We start from the raw sequence: 23,711 nt of genomic DNA on the forward strand, positions 1-23,711 counted from the left end.
CACCCACTCACCTCCTGGCTCACTATCTTTCTCGTTCTTGCAGCAGATTTACCCACGCTGCTTCTCAAACTACTGAGCTGTAAAATTGAGTGGAGGCAAGGCAAGATTCAAAATGAAACTTGGCACTGTGGACGCACTAACCTTGAGGAGGGTCACTGCTGCTGGCGTCACCTAAAGAGATGGAAACAAAATATCAGCCATTTTGGATTGAACGGAAGGTAAATATGAGGACGGAGGGAAGACCAGCGTTGAAGAAATGGAAAAAAAATGGAAAAGATAAATGGAAATCTTTGCTGATCAAAGAAAACGACAGCTTGACCAAGCCCGTCTAAATCAGCACATGTGCAGTTGTGCACATACAGCACCGAGTACAACAAGAAAAGTCAATAGAATTGTGGTTTCATATTAGATCCATTCTTAAACAAAAACTCCCATGGTTATTTGGTTCCAAATTCTAGCCTAAGAATTGAAGGTAAAATAGTTTCGAATTAAACAACAGAAACAAATATTTGCTGATGAAACGTACATTACATTCTTCACCAAAAATGGGGTACTGTCATAACAGCCCCAATAAAACTAGCCATTGTAATGAAATCGAAGTGTGTACTGACCCTTGAATATAATGTGAACAATCAATTACTAGGAATCACAGACAGAGCTAAGGATTAGATGGGCTCAAATGGAGCATCGGTCCCACACACAATCATTTGCAGGAAAATTACTTCAGTAATGAAGAATCTCGGCCCATAAATCCTTGTGGCCTCACCTTCCTTCGCCGCCCAAGTCCCATTGGGAAGCTAGTAAAAAAAAAACTCTTTAAAAAATTCATAGCGCAATTGTGCTCAAATCCCTCCCAGCAAGCACAATTATGGAACTTTCATCTCAATTGATTTATGTCCCTGGCTAGCAGGGGGGAGGTGCATGGCTTCGAGACATGTGGGGCTCGAAAAGAGGAAGGCAAAAATGAGTGGTAAATCATTGTTTTTAAAAGGGACGGGCCAACGTATTCATCACTTTCAATCTCTGTGGTTTGTATCATGAATGACAGAGAGGTGTTTGCATGCAGGAGAAAGAGGGAAGGGAAAGGAGCAATTGGAAAGCGAAAGGAGGGGGCGAGGACCCGAGACGGCAGGGAAATGCTAAGCGAAATTCCATTTGATTAATAACACTAATCAAATTATACAGTGTTCCTCTGTGTCCTGAAATCTGGGGCCATAATGTCCTCTAATGGCGAGGTTCATGGAGCTCAACTTCAGAGGGAAAACACGGCGCTGACTTCTGCACGCTTTAATGAAGGCAGTAAAACATCCATTTCCAGAAGCATGAAATGAAAGGCAAGATTGTGGATGCGCAGCCGGTGGCTCAGCGACTGCACGGAAATGGAAGGCTGTTAACACAAAAGACAATGTGAGGCGGAGAAAGGGGAGAGAGAGGCCAAAGTCCTTGTAAAATAAAATAAAATTTAAAAAAAGGAAGAGAAAAGGGCAAGAATGCCAACAATAAGGGGACAGAACCAGAAAAAAAAATATATAAAGTGAGGTGCGGAACACAAGGCTGCTCGCTCAGATAGCTGATTAAAGATAAACCAGAAGACTTTACTGTCTGTTTGATTTTGTGTAGGCACAATGCATCACTATTTAGCTGCAGATGCACCTAACCACAACATTCTCCTTTCTCATGCATCACAATTCCACTCCACATCCCTTTGTGTTATCCCCTCTATCTTTCTGACCATCCATCCATCCATGCATCCAGCCATCCCCTTCATCCCTCCATCCATCATTTGTCTGCTGATGGCCTGTACACACAAGGACCCACTGTCACTTGTCTTTTGTCGACCCATCTATCACAATATGCAGTCAGCAACTTCGATTCCACCATGAATGAGGTGATAGTTCTCTGACACCGGCAAGTGGCTATTTGGAAGAGGTTTTCTGAACATTTCCAGGCATTACAGTAGCGGTTAATGGGGACCAAAAATACCCGCAATAAACGAAAATCCGCGAAGTAGCGACCAATTAACATATACAGGTAAATTTATTTATTTTTTTAAAAGTCCGCAAACAGTCCGGGAGAAGCTGCAAAACAACAGCGAGTCACATAGAGCAACATATACAGTACTGTACTCCATGTATAAGGAATTATTTATGTATTTATTTTTAATGAATATGTTTGAAAAAATCTGCGATTAACGAACCGCGAAATAGCGAGGGATCACGGTATACCAAATTGTGGTATAAAATCCAGTCGGGCCGAGCACAAAATAATATCTGTATAGAGGTCGGAATCTCTCAGTACTGAAGCTACAATTCCATTATGATTCAGAGGGCTCTTAAAAATAACCACAAATACTTAATTTTAGAATTTTTAAAACAAAAAGGAAGAGGTGTATGAATTTGAATCAAACACAAAGACGGAGCACGCTTAGGGTTTGTTTGATGGTCTTCTCAAGCTACGTGACTTTGTTTGTCGTTCATGACGGTTGCGCCGTTGGATTACCAGATAAATATCATTCTGTGTCTTGGACCGGGGTGAGTCGTCACACAACATGTCCATCACCAACCAAATCCCGCACAAGTGTTGCGTGCTTCCGTCAAGATTCAGTCCATTGGTGCAGGTCCGTCGGCGAGACAAGCAGTTGTCAAAGTCAAGGCATTAGGTGTGTTATTTTTAATTTCAGAAAATGAAAAAAAAAATGAAATGGAAAGAGAGTAAGGACCCATTCCTCAAACCAATCATATCAGTTTTTACTGGACCGGGTTAATGTACTGTAAATGAGAAATTAGACAACTGAGATGACAAAGTTGGCCTGTTATGTTGTTACAGTGCTTACCATAAGTAGTTATGTACTTTTTTTTTTGTAACAACATGCACCTTTATTCATGCATTGCAAATCATTCTTTATTACAGTTGCTCTCATTTTCAGTATGAATGACAAAAAAAAAAAAATAATAATCTAATATCCTGGACCTCTTCACTCAGACACTTGGTAGCTTGACTGTTTGTTGTGCATGTTGGAGAGAACACGTCCATATGCACTCTATTTTGAATGATGCAAAAAAAAAAAAAAGGTCATTGCAGATGTTATTTTATGACAATTAAGATGTATTCCTTATTCACACTGCACAGTCACATTGACTGCACCGCGGGAACTACATTTCCAAGTTGCACTTTTCTCTTTCCGGGAATATTAAGCAACCATATCACCCGAGCATCACTAAATTGTTTGAGTTATTCATAACCTCACAAAGAGATAGTCAGGTTTAATTTTTTTGTCATAATTTTTTATTAATCTCATAATTTCCACTGTGATTGACTACCGAGCAGTTTAAAGGAGGGATGCACAATAACTATCGGACGGATAACTGTCAGAGCGATGTTGTGAAGATTACAACATCGAGTACCTCGATTTAAAAAAAAAAAAAAAAAAACGTTCTTTTCTGAGCAATTTTTTTTTCTCTGAGTCGAGTAACCAATTATTTGGTTTGAACCGTCACAAAAGTGTTGTGTTTGTTGCGAAACTCTTGTTCAAAAGAACACATCTTTTGCGTGAACGTGACTGAACGGATCACTTCCTGAAGCGATTCATTCTTATCTCAGTTCATTTCAGCCCAGCTCAGAGCCGAGATGCAGAGTCCGTCACTCACGCGCGAATCTTCCAAAGACCCATCAGAAGCCAGCGGAGGCGAGGGAGGTACTTCAGTGAATGTACTGCCATACTATTCATGAACAAGTTAGTGAAGCTACTGGCATTCTCGTTCTCGTTCGGGCATTACGATTCTCTGAGTGAATGTAAGTGAATCGCAATTTGCTAAGAAAGTAACAACAATGTTATCAATCAAAGAACCACTGCTTGTTTCGTCCTCGCGATGATACACTTTCATTGGCAGTGTTATTACAGTTACCGTGACAAAGTGACTTAGTTACTCTACTGATTACTTGCTCTTAAAAAAACAACTTAGTTACTTGCTTATTTAATAAACAAGTAACTAAGTTTACTGGTTCACCGCTGAACATACAATTGACAGCCGGTTCTGCCACTTAAATGAAAGTGCATTTTTAACATCAACAGTTAAGAACAGTGTTTTTTCTTAAAAATACAAGACAACCTTTTTGACTTTAGGATTTTTCACGTAATATAAATTTGCAACTTGCTTTGAATAAATAGTAATATAAAAAGACAGCCTGTCTAGACTTTCTTCCCATATTCCAAAAAAATGCATGGCAGGTTAAACAAGATGCTGTCTGAAGAGTATGCCTAACACGCGCAGGCACGCACGCACACACACACACACACACCTGAGTCAAGAACCACGATGTTAATTGTACTGGGCCTCAGAGCTGCATTTGACACAGTTGATAACATTCCGATTGACAGACTGGGGAAGTGAGTGGGACTCATCGGCACTGTCCTAAACTGTTTAAAACCTTACTATATATCCAAGCACATGAGCTTTTGCAATTTATTGCAGTTGGTGATTAGTTGGTTATAGAAAACCCCACCATGTCTTAAATGCAGATCTTTATCCCAGTGTCACCGCACGACATTACTACCTGACTCTTCTCTGAGTGCATCCATCACATTGATATGTGGATGAGCCAAAATGTTCTGTCGCTCGATGCAGAAAAGATAGAAGTCATTGTTTTTGGTCCTAAAAGTAAAAGCACAGTGATCAACTTGACTCCATGTCATTGACACCCACAATGTACGAAGTGTGACTAATGTGACACATACAGCTTTATAAGAATATACAAGATTGTGTAAATATTCCATTACTAGGACCTCCATTTTAAAAGCCATCTAAAAGCCGAGACAGTCTGCTTAATACCACCTGTAGAACATCTCTTGAATCAAGTATATTCTGTCTGAAGAAGATACAGTCAAGCTGGTTAACACGTTCACTTTCAGTAACATAAATGTAGTATCTTAATGGGGTACAAAAAAAAAAAAAATCACAATTCAACATCTGCAATTGGTTCAGATAGCTGCTACGCGAGTACTTATTTGTATCAGGCCACTGAACCACATCGCATGAGTCCTAAAACCTCCCTCCCTGTAAGTCAAAGAATAGATTTAAACATTTTATTGTTGGTCTACAAAGCTCTGACTGTCTTGTACCTGAATATAGTCAAGACATTTTCATTCCCTTTGAGAATTCCATTCCTTGCATACAGGCCTATTGAATGTTTCCAGAAGCAGAACCAAAAGAAATGAAGCAGTACAGTATTATTTTTCTGTGCTCAACGTTGGAAAAAAATAAAAAAAACTTGCTGAACACCTGGGATCTGTCCGTACATTGAAATCTATTGTTCACTGCTGCTTTTTCATAAATAAAAACGTCGGCAGCTTTTATGTTGGAATTTTATCGTGATATGTTTTCATTTCATTTAAAATAAAAAAGAACCCCCCACCCCCTCCCACCTCTGTCAAGCACAATGGCCTTGCGTATGCATGTGTTTACAAATAAAGTTGACTGACCTGCCTTGCCTAGAATTCAGACATATTTTAATTGTAAGCAAAACTCCATTCTAATCCTCTGAAAAAATGCCATTTTGGTAGTAATGAAGACACATTTCACGCTTTTGTGAGTGTTGAGTTTACCGAAGTTGCACAGATTAACATCCAAAAAGCCTCCATCTAAGTGAGGTTTTTAAGGTTTTTCATTTTCCTTTGTGAGGGAAGCTCACATTTGGTTGGCCTACCAAAAACTTAATCAGACACAATTATATAGCCATCAGATAGAAATGTAATTGAATTGAAAGCTGACACTAGATATAACTACATTACAGTAGAGACATTGGGGCATGGGATGCACTCCTCTGGGACACGCCCTGCGGGGAGCTCATTACTGCCCGGCTTTGAATTATTGAGTGCTAAGGCAGTGACATTGATGAATAGAGGTAGGCGTCTGGCTTTAACACCTCAGCAAGTGTTTATCTCAACTTACAGCAACCGAAGACGTCGAAAGGAGGGATCTGCCGTGGCATGAATATTGCACGGGAAGAAGTTGTAATGGTTCATAATTGAAGGGTTCAGGCCACGGTTAAAGTCTGAAAGAGAAGATCTTCCTTGCCCCTTCCACCTTTGCATTTCACAGAGGCAAAACACAGTGTTCTCTGGTTGTTTCCATAGAAACAACACCTACATCTTCGAGCCAGTCACTGGAGGTTTAGTGACAAGATTTCCTACTCCTGCACATTGAAAGCATGCACGCATGCTCGAAGCGCACACTATTTGTTAAATGTATTTATTCAAGTGTCGCCATGCATGAAGTAGCTGAGAATCAGTGGGCCAATTATGTTTTGACATATGAGCAGCAGTAGCAGCAGCATGACTGTATGCTCAATTGAAATCAATCAATCAATCGATCGATAGATAGAGAAAATCTTGGCAACTGTCATATTTGGCAGGCTTATATATTTATCCAGTATCCAGACATTGGTGTAGAATTGCATTGTCAATAGAGAGGTGTCTCAAATGGTGCTGGTGCGTTACTCAGCGACATGCAAGGGGCCAAATGTAGTTAGAAATTTGATTGAGTAGTTTTATGTGTCATTGTATCATGACTACCTTTGTGATTCTTACAAATGTTTGTACTGCAATAAACCTATAATTCCTTCCCGAAGAAGAAAATGAGGAATATACGATAAGCTACGTGAGTGCTTAGCCGTGAGAGAGCCACACTCTCTCTGCCACTGTACTGCAGCTTTGGCCACTGATGTCGATTATTCTTTCAACAGCACTCCTCTCTTTTCACAGCGCTCTTGTTAGCTTTCTCACAAAATATGAGAACTCAATTAATTCAGACAAAATTAGGACATGGGAGGAAAAGGAGAAGGAGTAGGAAGGAGCCTGAAGTACTTGGAGGCAAAGGGAATAATCCAGAAGCTAGCCTAAAAAGAGCTGTGTCGATGAGCAGCCGGAAACAAGCACAGGGGTGACATGTGCATTAAGTCTTGAGCCATTTTAATCCATCTGTGCAGTTGAACAAACTGCCTCGCCATTCCACAGGGGGATGTTGGGTACACAGACAGGTCAGAAGTGAGGGAAACAAATACAATAAAGAGAAAAGAAGCAGTCAAGGAGAAGATGAAGCCTTAAACAAAGGATACTAAATTGAAAAAAAAAAGCCTTCCGGTAATCTAGATTTCATACATCTCCATATATAAATCTAGAAAGCTGCCACAGAATTTAACCCAAGAGATGCTTTAAAAATGGAAGTACTGACACAGAAGCATAACCGCGGACAATTTTCAAGATCTGTTCCAATCTGTATCTGGTAGCCTGAAAAAGTCTATACGCATGTTTGACCTCTGACCTCAGCTCCTTCATTCAAAACGAAATGTTTTGGGGGCAATTGCAGGACAATAATCCTTAAGAATTTGAATTGTGACCTCAATCAAAAAAACACTCAACGACAATGAATCAAATCAATGAATCAAAATGAACACCAAACAAGGCCAAAGTGTAGTAGTAGTCATTAGTCGTGTGTGGCCGCTCTCGGCTGAACAAGCCTAATTTGGATCAGCTCCAAAGTTTAGACTTCACTGACAACCCCTCCTTTTGCATTTTGATTTATTTTCAGCAAAATGCTGAAGAATGGCAAGATGCTGGTTGTAATTGCAAATCATGATCGTGACCTCTGATGTCGGATTTTGGCACATGCTCATGTGGAGCTGAGGCGACTGCCATCGGTCTTATGTGAGTTAAATTATATTGCTTCATACTTGCTACATTAGGTGGCGATGAGCCCACACAGTTCAGCTCATTTTGGATTAACCTTGCAAGGAAACTGTCGGAAAAGCAGCACTTTGCAGGTTGCCAGTTGCCTGGTTAAAGATCGGTCGTTTATATACATGCATCAATTCATAAAGAGTGATTTCAAGGCAGAAACAGTCTATTTCTACAACTAAGGACAAAACCGTGTCACTGCACAATAGTGCAGACAAATGAACCCAAAAACCATCCAATCCAAATTGCTCTCATAGTGACAGCATAATATTAAATAAACAAAGGTGACACATTGTATTTGCTTGACACTCTGAATGATTCTGATAGTTGCCCTTCCAGGAGATAATGTTATGGATAAGATTGGCTGTTTAAATTCGTGAGTTTTAAAATTTGGTGAACCTGTTTCTTCAGTTGACTTGCTGTCTGAACTCAATAAGCCGACTAAAAGCACAAGACTGCTGAGCAAAGTACGTCAAGTCAGTCATAAGACACCCTTGGTCAATGGCTGATAATGTTCCTCACATTAGCCCAAATTAAGATTAGATCTATCTTTAACAAACTAATAAAAAAACAGGACACTTTACTTCCTTTGCACCCACCATCTCCTCTAAAACTCCAGTGAAGAACACATTATCTGTTTTTCATGAACTTTTAAATGCTTCGGCAGTATAATTCTCATCGATAAAATGCACCACAGTCAAAGATAATTCTTTGTCATATCCATGTCCAATCGAGTTTGAGTGTAGAGACTACAGACAGTCTTCTTAATGATACCGGTAAAACCTGAGGCTGGATGAGCGTGGATATGAATCAAGCACACAATTTAAGACTTGACGATGAATACATGTATTTGTCTCTCTTGTGTGTGTCAGCTGACAATATTGTCTTTTTAAGCCTGGGGATAAGAAACAAATAAAAGAAATCTCGGTCTTGTGTTTGGCTCAAGTTGAAGGTTTTATAACAAGCCTTGTATAACGGGAAAACAAATGTCATTCTTATTTCATTTTCAACCCACAAACTGCACCCTTCCAATTTGATGCATCTGGTAAATAGTCTTGAATATAAATAGTCTGATCTCAAAGAGGCGATAAGAGCGCAAACTTTTGACCTACCTACTGTACAGTATTCAGTCGATATAGCTTAAATGTTAGCTACCTGTCCTTTTTTATCCATCCATCCATCCATCCATGATCTGACCCTTTTATCCTCACGAGGATCGCGGGCGTCGTGTAGCCTATGCCAGCAGTCTTCGGTTCAGTAGGCAGTGTATACCCTGAACTGCTTGCTAGCCAATTGCAGAGCACACATAGACAAACAACCATCCGCGCTCACAATCACACCTAGGGAGAATTTAGAGTGCTCGATCAACCTACAGTACCATGCCTGTGTTTGGAATGTGGGAGGAAACCGGGGAAAATATGCAGAATCTTCAAAACCCTCCTCAAAACTCACTTGTATTCTTTGGCATTCGACTCAGCACTTAGATTTGTTCTTGGTTTTACTGTTCGGTGCGTTCTACCGTCTTTATTACCGATTTGTTTTACTGTGTATTGTATATGTTAAATTGCTCCATATACAGCACTTTGTATGCAGCGATGGCTGTTTGAAAGTGCTCTATAAATACAGTTGAGTTGAGTTGAGAATCCACACAGGAAGGCCGGGGCCTGATTCAAACCCATGACTGTGAACCGTGAGGCGGAGTAGTTAACTAGTCAACCGAGTAAAACACAGCACAGATGTGAATTGTTAGGTACGAAATGCCCCTTTTGAACTGCGTGCTTTGGGCCATGCTAAGATTACACAATGTGCATGCTTTTTATTTGCTTAGATGGGAATGTTGCCACAACCAACATGACCGCCACACTGGCATGTCTGAAGGCCTGCTTTTGTCTTCTTATATAATATCGGTCACAACAGCAGCAAAACATGGAAATACATATACCGGTCTGTTAATTGGCCCACAGTGCAAGTAAAAAACAGTGGCGAATTATGGATCTGACAAACTTTGACAACAACTGTACAAAGGGGCATTTTAAATGGACTGACACGATTTGTATCTATTAAGTTGACAATCTAATAAATCGGAGGTTCCAGTATTGAGCACACCTGGATATAAACCACACTCACTAAATTTAAAACTGATAAAATATTGTACATATATAGGGCAGCGTTGCATATAAGGTGCATATGTCCATGTTGTAACATGAGATACTGTACTTACACAGCAAAATATATATATTTTTTTATCAAACTTTACTTATATATTTTTTGTCTCTGTGCTACTCATGTATTACAGTGTCCCCTGAATTGCTGGTATCCAAGCTCATAAAATTATCAGAATGGTAATAGACTGGCATTTCTTGTGTACAGACACTTTTTTTTTTTTTTTGTGCAAAGAGGCAAAGGGTTTCGTTCGGCTGTCATAATTTTCCTTGCTCACCAAGAATCATGAGGCCCCACGTGTGGATTTGTATGGTAACAGATTGGGGCGAGGAACAAGGAAACAGCCGGACATCAAAACAAACATGTATTGCCCAATGTGTCATGCTGTATGAAATTGGGTTTCACAGATGGCACCACAGCACCATTTCGCAACTCTCGCCTTAGAGGCACACAGTAAACACCGGCACACATCCAGGACTTGTTTTGTTCTTTGTTCTGATGTCATGCACAAAGGTTGGGGTTCACATCAGGCTGCACCTCGCCTTCTCATGGGCAATATCTCAGAGCTGTCACAACTTCCTGATGTGAGACCAAGCCCTCTGAGAACCGGGACAGCCCTTTGTTCTCATGAACGCGTACAACGAAGGACTAAGGGGTTAAACAAGTCGTAAAGCAGGCGTGCCGAACCAGTCGATCGCGGTTGACCGGTAGTCCGTGGACTGGTTCCAAGTCGACCGCAAAGAGTCCAGGGGGAAAAGAAAAGAAAAAAAAAAGCAAGAGCGCCGTTGGGATATATCAGTTTTCAAAAAATATATTTTATTCAGAGCATGTTTGTTTGATCTGCAACGCACCGATGATATTGGCAAAGAAAAGTAATTTGGAGAATCAGGTGCGGCATTTTTAAAATGTATACGTGAGCTACGTTAGTGATGATTCTGCACGTAAAATGGTACAAAAGTGCATCCCTGGCTCCCTGTATTGGTCTCCCACTAAGGTTGGTAGTGATTTTCTTTTGATAAACTCAGACCTACCTGGCTTGTGTCTGATTCATTTTTCTGTTTCATTCATGTTACGGTCCGTCATGACAACTGTGTGCTTGCACGTGCATGTGTGTATGCGTGCGCATACGTGAACAGGTCAATCACCTGAGGGTAACTGCTTGAAAAGTAGCTCTTTGGTCAAAAAAGGTTGGGCACCCCTCGCCTAACAGATCACATTGGAATCGGCCCCTCATGGTTTGGCAGGATGAAGCTTGTTTGCTCGTAAAAATCCATACATTTACTGCAACATTGTTTAAGCAGGGTTCCTACACGTGTGAGATTTCAAAATTTCATACTTTTTCCAGACCTTAATTGCCAGACTTCGTGGCCAAATTGAACACGTACACGCCAGGGTTGGTGCCAGATGAGGTGTACAATCATCATAGATTACTGGAAGACGTGGAGGTGTGAAATGACGCACAGCGGAAGACGGCAGCCTGCGCAAAATCCATTAATCCCGGATAATTATACACCTTGAAGCCCATTAACCCGCTTATATCATGGTCACTTGCAAAGAAAAATAATGAAGGAAAGAACTCATGATTTCTTACATTTTGCAGTCGAAATAGAAAGTTTTACTGAAACCACTTATTTTCCTCTGAAACCCCAGAGGGCTTTACTATTAAGAATAATTTCATGTGCATAACTTTCAGGGGGCCATAAACACAATTCAGAACCCCAGCAAATAGATCTTCTTGTTTGACATTGTTAAATAAGCACAGGATTCACGATAAAATCTGTTTTTATGATACATGTATTGATGTATATGTGACGATTGATGCAACCGCTCAGGTTGGCCACACTACTCTGTGTCTGTCTTCACTGCCTTCACGGTGACAAAAATGTCACAGGGTATTTATTAACATCTACTTTACTCAGTTTGTATTTATCAACTTTTGTGGCAGGAAGTTAGTGTCTTAATTTTTTTCACGTTTTTTTTGTTTTTAATAACAGCTGAAAATGGACATTGATGTAATTTTCTGAGCCAAGTCTAGTATTCGCCAAGACCATAGCATACATCTTTGTGCTATCATATAAGCAATGCAGTTGCACTTCCAAGTGCCATAAAATATATATAAATACATATATAATGGATTGTTTATATATTTATTTAGATCTTTTATTTTTTATTGCTTTATAAAATATAAATGTAACAGTCTTGGAAACATGAATATATTTCCAAACAATAGTTTCCATTTCCCATACCTTTCCAGATCTGGAAATGATTTCTAATTACATACATTTCCATCCTTTCCTAAAATGTGTAGTAATCGTGTTGATTGACAGGATTCAAATCGGCTTCTTAACAGTTCCACATTAACAGGGGGTCTTTACTGCTGTAGTTTGAAATTTCATACAATGTAGATGGCAAGAAAAAAAATGAATGGAGGACTGTAGTGTGGTTAATGTAACCCAGTACATGACAGCAAAAAGAATCCCCCTCATGTTTTATTTCATGGTCTTGCACAGAAATTTTTGTTTTGAACCAATACAATATTGGGCTGATTCCACTTACAGCAGACCAGCCTGGAGAGAGTGTTCGCATTATTTAAAAAAAAAAAAATGCTTTCCATAACATGAGTATTAAAGACTTGCTGGCATAAAGCCAAGTGAAAACGTTAGTGACACCAGATTGTATTCTTCATATGTATGTTAAACACATTGTGGATGTACACAACTAAATCCCTCGACGACTTGCAGAACATATCGTCTGACCTGAACATAAACCCCAACAATGGAAAACCCACAAAAATACGCCTTTCATAATACCCCTGAGGCCTTGTCATGTAAAACTTAGCCTGGTGTTCACTTTAATCCCTTGAGAATAAAAATAAATAAATAGGATGCAGTCGGAGATGCAGTTAAACTGGCTTGGAAGCTGTGCTATTTTGGAATCGCCTCACGGGCATGTTTCATTGTCCTGATATATATCCATCCAGCATGTTACCCTCAAATTACGAGTAGAATCATCTGCAACTGATCCAGTCGCCCAAAATTACACACTGCTTATTGGCTTTTGGCTGAGGAGATGACATCAGTCCAGAAGCAGAAAGCAACGGTTGACTCCACCTACTATTCACATGGCTTTGTCGCTGATGCTCAAATTGGGACGACACAATACAGTCACATATCGAAACAATGTGATGCGGAAATGGTAGTTATTAAAATGGAGAACATTCCCGAATGGACGATTACTGATTTTTTCTGAAATTTGATTCCTAATTATAGAAAGGCTCAACATCATCATCATATTTTACTCCACACAGATGCACCATCGGTGGCGCAAGGCAGGCTCCAATTGCCACACATCATGTGATCTGGATTATCTGGAGGATGAGCGGTACCGAGAATAAATGGACGGTTTGAATGGATGGATGGAAGGATGGATGGATGACTTTTCTAGGTTTTACAGGATTCAGGACTTTTGAGACCAATCACTGATCAACATGTATAAATAAAACAATTGCCAATCCGATCACAATATGTCTAGAGTCTTTAAACAACACATTTATTGACTGTATGTTCTTGTTTACTGAGTATCAACAAACGTATTCTCAAGCATTCCAAGCTCCAGTATGCTCTCTGATAAGTTTTCAAGGCCAACGGGTCCACCAACAAAAACACATTTGCACAAATTCACAGACAAAAGGCCAATTTATGATCAAGCGCAAAGTGTGGCAATTAGCTGCTGGAGAGGAGGAATGTTGGATTAATTACAGCATTTTAAAGTGTTGAGGAGATAACGAGTTAGCGCTTGGTGACGGTGACAACTCTTCTTTTAATGAGCACCATGGAAATTTATGAAACTTGATATCAGGGACAATGAGGCGTTACGGGCTTGTCAGAAGCTCTCCTGCTCACCAGCCTTTTGTCCTAATGAAGGCAGGCACTTGTTTCTCTCTTTCTTTTAATCTTTATGTTAATATCCTCAGTGACTGTCGGTCAGAGGTCATAAAATTCTAAATATATGATTTATTTGCATCACTAATGCTATTTTCATCCAAATTTCCAATCAGCAGCTGTCATAGACCCCCCCGACACACACACACAGGTTTTCATGTTTTAACGCAGTAAGTGATAAAGTGATAAGTTTGGGCTCCCAATTTGGAAAAAAAACAACATGAAGCAATTTATTACTGGTCACTGGAGGAGTCCTTTTGTAGCTCATAAATCAAAGTTACTACTTACATTAACGACAAATATTGTAAGAATATAAGACTAAGTGTTAAAAATGACTTAAAATTTTAAAATAAGTTGCACACCTGCATAGGCCACTATCAGTGACTTGAACCAGTAATTGCTTTTTATTACACTGAATGCATAAGCCAAACTTGTGATGTTTTCACATGATAACATATTATGTTAAAATGTGTGATTTATTGCGTCAAAATGTATGTGTGTGGTGGGAGGGAGGGTGGGAGAGGGGCGCGCGCGAAGGATCACATTATGAAAATCATGAACAAGTTACAGTTTTAATGGATTTGTCTGATCAAATGTGATCAAAGATATCTCAAGCGGGTTGTGAATGACCAGGCATTCCTGTGTGTCAATCGTGAGCGATCAAGGGCTTGATGAAATCTATGTGGTAAATATGCTCACATTGCAATGCACTGTTTCTAATTACGGTTAGCAGAGGCAATGGTAGCGCTCAGCTCTCATGCCAACTATGCTCTGGAGGATTCATATCTCACAATTTAAATAAAATGTAAAGATACTGTATGGTACGGTCAATTGTGCACCAGTATGCGTATGAAAAATAGAATTGATCCCTCGCCTCCTCTCGTAATCTTATGTATGCAGCTCAATTAAATGACCATCTGAACATAATTCAATGAAACACCTCAGATTCAAAAATCTGCCAAAAAGTTGTAACAATGTTGTCTCAAGTTATCTCTTTTCTGCTGACATCAAGGCCTCTAAAATGCTTCATGATGACTTATTTGTGGTGTCACATCGTGGTGTATTTACAGGCAGTTAAACGTGTTTGGGTGCGACTGAGTATAGTGAGCCTGTGATGAATTGGGTAGGGCAAATAACGATGAATTTTAGTGTATAGACATACGATTCACAAAAAAGAATCAAATCAAAACTAATATAATGGTAACTAGACCTAGTGTGACTGCACACTCAGTCTAACTAGAATAGGCAATAGTCATTATATTTGTATTATTTTACAAGGGGTGGAGCGATTCACAAAATCCACAGTTTGGTTTGTATCTCCTTTTATTTGATCACAGTTTTTGGTTTGGTTCGGTAAGGGTTGACTTGTATGATCCATCCATCCATTTCCGATCCGCTTATCCTCACAAAGGTCACGGGGTGTTCGGGAACCTATTGTCCTGGGACACCCTGAACCGATTGCCAGCCAATTGCAGGGCACACACAGATGAACAACCATCCGCGCTCACACTCACACCGAGGGACAATGTGGAGTGTTCAATCAGCCTGCCATGCATGTTTTTGGAATGTGGGAGGAAACCGGAGTACCCGGAGAAAACCCACGCACGGGGCTCGGGAGAACATGCAAACTCCACACAGGGAGGCCGCAGCTGAAATTGTACCTCTGCACTGTGAGGTTGACGCACTAACCCAGAGGTGGGCAAACTACGGCCCGCGGGCCGAATCCGGCCCGTTGGTCTTTTTAATCCGGCCCGCCGAAGGTCGGTCCACAATTAAGGTTCAATGTGAATGATTGCATTCATTTCAATTGGACTTGTAATGACAGGCATTTCACCGCCAGGTGGCGCATTGACTTGAAGTTGCAGAACACAGGGAGGGGGGGGCGGGATCTTTTCGACCACCTAGGACCTCTGTATCGCTCTACTTCTAATGGTCTGATCACAACCCATCTGCAGAAATGCACAGGCTAAAATAGGTCATCAACAACACTGTCGTCATTTTAAAAAAGTATATTAATACAGTACTTTCATGCTTTTGTTCTGTTGATGTTTGATATGGACTGTCAACAAATGCAGTTTATTTTTTTTAATGTACCATAGCTCGTGCTGACCTGGCCCTTCTGTCAAATTTTAAAAGTCAATGCGGCCCCGAGCCAAAATGTTTGCCCACCCCTGCACTAACCACTGGAGCATCGGGCCGCGACTTGTATGATGTCTTGTAGAATTAATTTAAAAGTGAGAGTATATGTGCAGAGCATTATAATAATAATGATTATTATTTCATTTTTCTATTTATGCTAGCAGCATATCATGATAGGCGTGACAAATAAATGCACTTCAATTGGATGGCAAAAGGTGCAATGAACCTGTGGAATACTTTCACTGCATATTAATTTGAGGGTATTTACATCCATATCAGGTAAACACTTTTGGAATTCAAATAGTTTGTGTGCATGCCCACCAGTTTTGAAAGACGGGAGCCCGTCTAGCTTCATGCGACCATTGCATATTCTCGGGTTACGCCAAATTTTTGTGGTAAATAAAACACCCGAGTAACAAACAGCGATTTCCAGCAAGTTGTAATTCCAAGTCATTCATTTTATGTATCAGAGGTTTCGCGTCGGAGATGTAAACATTAGGTCAGGTGGATTATGCTGATGCCACTAGCGTCATTATGAATCCAACCGTAGAAGTCTATTAGGGAGGATGCACCTGCCAACAATAATGTGGTGGGCTGCTTTCTGCCTACTTGAAAGATATGACAGACAGGTTGTGTTCTGCCTTGGATGCGAGTGTGAATCATGACATTCTGCCGTAACCATCCACGCCACCACCTTGCTTTAGTAACGAGGAAGGGAAAAAATAGAAAGTTGTGCGAACGGACAGAAAGGAACAGAGAAGGATCAAACGGAAACTGCCAAACCAAATGGATTGGACGGTTTTCAGCCACAATGGGAATAAATCATGAAGAATGTAGTCTATATGTATATAATATATGTATATAAAAAGCAATAATTTATGGAACATTGTAAGATTATTCAAAGGAAATAGACATGGTACAAGAAAAAAATTAATCGACTTACTTTGATCATTCCTTTAATGGAATTGAACAAATTGCTTCACACTTTATACATATCGACTGTAGGAGAAAAAAGTCTGCCATGTTCATTAAAAAAAAAAAAAAACTATGGAAACGTATTGACTCAAACGTGAATCTCCACATTAAGGCTGCTGACCTGTTACCTGTCTGTGGTGGGAAAACCAGTCATTTGTGTCGATCGCAAAAGCCTACTGGAGTAAGCAAAAGAGGATCTTAACGCCAAAGAAGATAAAACCCTTGGGCTGGTGTTCCTGTCAATAAAAACAGGTGTTAACCAGCTTAGCTAAGACGTTAAGACCTTGGATAATCCTAGCCCGGATCCAAGCAAAATTCAGCTCTCGAATACTAATGCTGAAGATGCACAGTTAAGTCACGAGGTTGATTGGAAGGTTGGCTTCGAGTTCTGCTGCTCTTCTAGGACATCAAAGCTCATTTTGGATTTGTACAGATTTAACATATGATCAACCATGTTGTTTAACGGGTGTTTTCCCAAGTACATGTTCCGGAGATTAAAAAGGTTTCGAAAACAGCACAAATAAAAATAAAAACAAATAGTAATTCCACTCTGGTCATGTAGGTGGCTTTATCCATCCACCCATTCATATATTTTCTATACCGCTTATCCTCCATCATTTGGGCCATGGGTGGGCCGGAGCCGCTCCCAGCTGACTTTGGGCAAGAGGGAGGGTAAACCTGGACTGGTTGGGAGCCAATCACAGGGAACATCGTGTACCGTGTCACACTGACATCCACGACTAAAGACAATTTGGAGTCTTTATTGAGCATTGCCAAAATTGGTTCACAGGTACCAAACAACTACAGGAAAATGTCAACCATCATAACGGATCACAGTGTTCACTTGAAATATTTATGGATCCAATATTGTGATTTTGCACAAAAAAGTACTGGTTTCCTTCTTGACTAATGCCACACCATTCAGTTAAGTGTAAAGTAGATATGGGAACAAGTACATACAGTATATCCCTTCACAGTTTCAAGAACACAATGCAAAATAATTTCACATCAATGTGTTTTGAAATTTTATGATTCGCGTGGTCCAAGGAGCTCACTGAGAACACAATTTATGGAAATCTGTCATTACAGTATCTCATCCATACGATTGTGTAATCAGATTTCTATTGACTCCTTCCTACTGTATCATGTATTCAATTTAGATTAGGGTGTGCGTGTGAGCGAGGGATACATATTCACTCTTCAGTGGACCTCCATTTACACAAAGCGTATAGGTGCATTGTAGCATGAAAGACCAGACATAACCTGCAAGTTTCTCGTGTCTTGCTTTTTGATGAATGTCAACAAAACAATTGGCAGGAATGAGAAAAAGAGAGAAAGAGGTGGGTGGGGGCTTGGCTGGACGGCTGGGTGGGGAGAGAACACACAATTATAAAAGCTTCATTTCTTCAGAGAACCATAAAGTCTCGTCCCAGAAGGGCAGCTGAGCACAAATCAATTTCTTTCAGTCGATTACAAGCACTGAGGTTCTAACCTTCATTTGTGAGTCTAATACTCCAACAGTTATGTAGAACACATACCAATTAAGCAATTCGGCTAGAATAAGAGGGCCGTGAACTGATGCGATTATGGAGGCTGGGCCGCTGGGGAGGTTGGGTTATGGGCTCAGGAGCAAGGAGAATGAGGGGAGCAGGGAAAGGGAGAACGGCGAGGAGGCTGACAAAGAGAGAAGAGTGATGGAGGTAAAGGAAAAGTCATTTATAAAGCCTAATGCTAAATGTTCCCTTGGTAATAAGGCAGGGCGAGTGCGCTAATATCTGGGAGTCATGCAGAAAAGGTCACATGCTATCTGCACTGCCCACAGGGGTCATGCCGGTGGGTGTTGCTCAAACACATCTGATAATGCTCTCGGCGACATTGCAACGTGCCAGAGGTGAAGAGGATGCTAGATCGGGAAAAGCTGCCATTTGTGGAGGTTACCGAGATGCGCCGCTGTGTTTGGAGAGCATTCTCACGGCGGACCTTTGACATGCAAACAGCTGCATGGCGGCGAAATGCGATAAGCGTGATGACAGCCGGTCACTGATTATCTGTCATAAATGTAGCACATTTCTGGGTGTGTTTTGTTTCCCACTAAGGTTGGGCTTTCAAACATTCGTCTCTACAGTCACAGAAATATACAGCAGAAGAAGACAGACTGCCTGACCCGCTTTTTCAGTTTCTGTGAGCATGCATGAAAGGAAAACACATTGGAGACATTTTTTTTTCATTGTCACAAGCTAAATGTGAAGGCAATTTCTGTGTCTGCTGATAGTTCAAGACCAACACATTGTCATTCACTGCTGAGTTCCACCTGAACCACCGCCCAAACTGCCAGAAGATTTATGGTAATTCCTGATAGCATGTGATAGGATGCGGCTCTTAAACCCATGTGAGGTATGCGTTTCCATGGCAACGGCTCCCACTCGTCACTGGCCTTGATGTTTGACTTTTCCCCTCCCTGCGTTGCAAGGCGCTATTTGGATGGCAGCCATAAGAATGAGATGCAGATTTGAGGCACAGTGGAGACACAGATGTTTCTCATTGGCTTTTAATCTTCTACTCCTTCGGTACCTGGGTGAGAAACCCTTCCCCTTCGGAATAATAATTGGGTAGCATGTAGAATCAACCATATGAAGGCAGATCAATGTCTCTGAGAAACATTTTAATAATGGAAAACTTTTTGGGCTATTGCAGTATAAACATCAAAGAAGCTAATCTACTAAAGGAGCGTAACTTGAATTGCCACAGAGTATCTTTTGCACATTGTTGGAGGAAATAGATGAATTTATCATGTGCGATGTGATGAATCAAACCTTAGATAAATTGTTTTGCTATGTGTTTTTAACAATGGATCTAAAAAAAATTCAGCTTGTTTAAAAATGTTTTAAAAACACGATTTTTTTGCAAGAGACAACAGCAATCTATTCAGCAAAACTAGAAAAATGGATCGATCGATCGATCGATCGATCGATAGATAGATAGATAGACAGACTGTACGTAGGTTGGCACGGTGATCGGCGGGTTTACACTTCCGCCTCACAGACATGGGTTCGATTCTGGCCCCTGTTTGTGTGGAGTTTGCATTATTCTGCCCATGTTGGGGAACACCGGTTTCATCCCACATTCCAAAAACATGCATGGTATAAATTAATTATGCCATGTAATTGGCTGGCACCCCGTTAAGGGCGGACCCCGCCTACTGCCTGAAGACAGCTGGGATAGGCTCGAGCATATGCACGACCCTTGTAAGGATAAGCAAGTGTATGTGTGTGTGTGTGTGTGTGTGTGTGTATTGATCTATATCTATCTATCTGTATATATTATATATATATATATATCGAGAGAGAGAGAGAGAGAGAGAGAGAGAGAGAGAAGCACACATTTGATATGCTAGTAATCCACTGCAGTCCCCCAAAAATACTAACAAAAAAAATTAATACACAAAAACAACAAACTCCTGTTACAAATGTAATTATATTGTGTGTATTAAGTATTTAAGCATTTAAGTGCCACGTTTTAAAAAAAATAAAAATTCGGTTTTGTTCTGCCAAAAGGTTGTTGCTTGTAAATGGTTTGAGCTAAAGGTATACTGTAAGGTTGCTTGCTGCAATTTTTCTACGTTGGCACTCAAGGAGTTAATAATATCATGATTGTGTGTGTCAGTGCTCATTACTATTTTGTTGCTACTTCTGATGTATTAGCCTTGGCGACCAGGGGACAGTATCATAAGTACAAAAGGAAGAAGAAGAAGATGGTCTGTTCTAAACTCACCGAGTTTCAGTCGTAATATTATAGTAGTAATATTGTTTTTCACAAATGATAAAGTTATCTGTATTTTGCCACGTTCTGTGGCATGTTGCACTGTGTGTTAGCATGAAGCCAGTAGACTGTCAGAAGGCAGGTTATGTTGTTTGGTTAGGGTTATTAAGACTGCGATAGATGCCAATATTTTGACACTGTGTGATATCAGAAACCCGACTATTTGCATGACAAGGATAGCTCATGTTACTCACCGGAGAGAGCATTATTACAAGAGGATATTTGAAATGCCATCAAATATGCCACATGTTTACTTTGATAACTCCATCAAATGGTACCCTGGGTTCAATAGTAGCAATCCTGGAGCACTCAGGCTAAAGCCGAAAGCAGAGACAGTCATGGTCGGTCAAAATTTGAGGAAGTCATGAATACAATTTCCTTGAAATGTTCATAAATGATGCCCCTTATAAACACAGAGAATCGTTGCCTATTTAACTATCCATGCTTCTTAGTGGTTTTGCACAAATGTGGAAACAAACACAGCATGTATTGAGTCAACAGTATCGCAGAGGGGGGCAATGTAGGGCTCAATAAATCCTTTCAGATTTGGCCACTTGGTCATCTTGGTCCTTGCAGCAGATTTGGGTTTGTCATTTGACTGGCTTACTAATTGTGAAAATGGGGTTGCAGACTACAGATAAGAAGAGAAATAAAAAGAAAATATGTAACTGATCTCAGCATTACAAATGTAAGCATTTTGCTAGATAATGATCTGCCCTTGCAGTTTCTAATACATGCTAATTGTATTCAAGCTAATATTGAATCACACACACCCATGCACGAGCGTGCGCGCGCGTGCGCACAAACACACACACAAACTTTATCTTGATAGAAAAAAAAATATTGTTCTAATTAATGCATCCACAGAACAGCACTTCAGTAGAACCAAATGTGAAAAAAACATTTTCAACTTTAATCATTATTAGCTTTGACTAATTATAACCCCCTGGAGGGATAATTTTGTGCAATTAATATTGCAACAAAAGAATTGGAGGCATACATATTAACCACTACACTTCAGTCTAAGATCACGTTTACACAAGACCTAGTAAAAACGCTGGTTTCGGTTTCTTTGCATAGTGAAATGTTCAATGTACAGTCAATAACATTAGTTGTAGAATTGCTTTATCTCGGGTCACCAAACGTCATCTTTTACCCGGACATGGCCACTTTTTATAACACTGTCCGGTAGCATCTGGGACGCTTTTATAAATTCACGAAAAAAATCCATCTTTAATTGGTTCTCTTGGGACCAATTAGCATGTGTTTAATTTTACTGACTTTTTTTTTTTTTTTAATGAGAGGCAGAGTACACCGTTGTCAACGTGTGTGACGTGGACACTGGCGGGGCGGGTCACCAACACCAAGCAAAGAGAGGATGCAGCGGACAAATTCGCCACCTGTCCGTGGCTTCTGCTGCGAGGAACATCTGGGAGCTTATTAGCTTGCGAGCTAGCTTGTGAGCTAGCATGTGACTAGCGAGTCTCATCAAGGTGGTGAAATCCCTGCGACGACTCGGTGGGATAAATTCCAGCCACTGGAGTTTTTAATCACCAATATTTTCAGAGCTCAAGAGAAATGTATGTAGGCAGTTGAGTGGGGTGTGGTTTCATCATCTTCAGCAGACACGCCCAAAGCTTCAGAGAGTGGAGAGTTGGGTAATTTTTTTTTTCTCGAAATATCACCCCACGTGCAACCTGATTTTGCGTTTGTGGAATGACCATAAAGCAAGTCAAAGTTACTGCGGTGATAAAGGGCCCAATCAGGGTCACTATCTAAAGTGAGGCCAGTAGGCTAAAAAGGACCAGGTAGAGAGAGAATGATGATGAACCTGTTTTCCCTTAAAACCACCCAAAAATGTAAAGACACAAATGTTGAAGTCCAATATGCATGGAACCAGAGAGAAGATACAAAATGTTAATTAACACCCATGACTGGATTATCACATTTCACAAGAGTGAGACAGCTGCGCATATATGTACATGTGGCACGGGTGGCTCTCGCTCAAGTATTACCGGTAGTTCCATTATTCAAGAAGCAGCATGGCTGAACCTCTCGGACCCAACGGACAAGACTAGGACTAAGCAAGACTATCAGTTTCATTTTTGTTGCCTTCTTCAAAGACACATATAGGCTACAGTTGGGAAATTGACGATGGGATCAGGCTCTAATCCAGGTTCAGAACCTTCATAATGTGGTATCTATGTACGAGTGAGCGATTGATTCTGCAGCGCCGGGATCCCCAGAGCCCAAAGCCTTCTAACTACAACCATCTGAGATCCCTTTAGTGTTCATCTCAAACACGGCCATAAAACATCAGTCTTTTCTTCATGGAAGTATATGGATTGTCCGAAACATAGTCACCATCTGAATTGTTTCTAGATTGTTTTATTTGCTGAATTACAAAAAATATAGTTTCAATATATAGTTTAAAGGTATGTCAAAGGGTTCTTCAGATATTCAACAATCGGTCAAACAGGCATTAGATGATTGCTCTGCAAATATTACAAACGAGGAGCCCCTGATGTAGAAGACCATTGGATTTATAATTTTTAAAGAAATCCGCATGACATAGCTGTGTTCTTCAAAGTACTTAAAGCAGGTACACATCATTAAACACCACTTAATTTCTTTCAACATTCAGCAGCTCCTGTTAGCTATCAGAAATCTCCAGGAAAACAAATTAACCAGAGGCTTATTTGGTTCAGACAAAAGCACCCACGTTCAAGGCCTGGCTCTTGTCTATTTAAAAGGTACATGGAAGAAAGATGTGTAATGTTTCTTGGTGATATATTCACAGAGTTGCACTCAAAAGACCATGCTTGATTTAGTTTGTAGTTGTATCGACAATATTAGAAAGACCTCGTTGTCCTGGAAAAAGCCTGATTCGCAGAACTAAGAAAAACAAACTCCTAACTCCTTGCAGCTATGATGAAATCTGG

At 40.4% G+C, this 23,711-nt stretch overlaps 1 protein-coding gene across 6 annotated transcripts in view; it reads right to left on the reverse strand.

Annotated features, from left to right (window-relative positions):
- fbrsl1 (fibrosin-like 1) overlaps window positions 1-23,711 on the reverse strand; it is a 293,286-nt gene that overhangs the window by 119,257 nt on the left and 150,318 nt on the right. For all 6 annotated transcript variants that reach the window (XM_086112254.1, XM_086112255.1, XM_086112250.1 and 3 more), the window contains exon 5: window positions 142-171. In XM_086112254.1, the coding sequence (XP_085968380.1) occupies window positions 142-171 (30 nt within the window). The remainder of the gene's footprint in view (window positions 1-141; window positions 172-23,711) is intronic.

Source organism: Hippocampus guttulatus, chromosome 5 (genome assembly GCF_054856545.1).
Source record: "Hippocampus guttulatus isolate MCC_2025c chromosome 5, RoL_Hgut_1.0, whole genome shotgun sequence".
NCBI lineage: Eukaryota > Metazoa > Chordata > Actinopteri > Syngnathiformes > Syngnathidae > Hippocampus > Hippocampus guttulatus.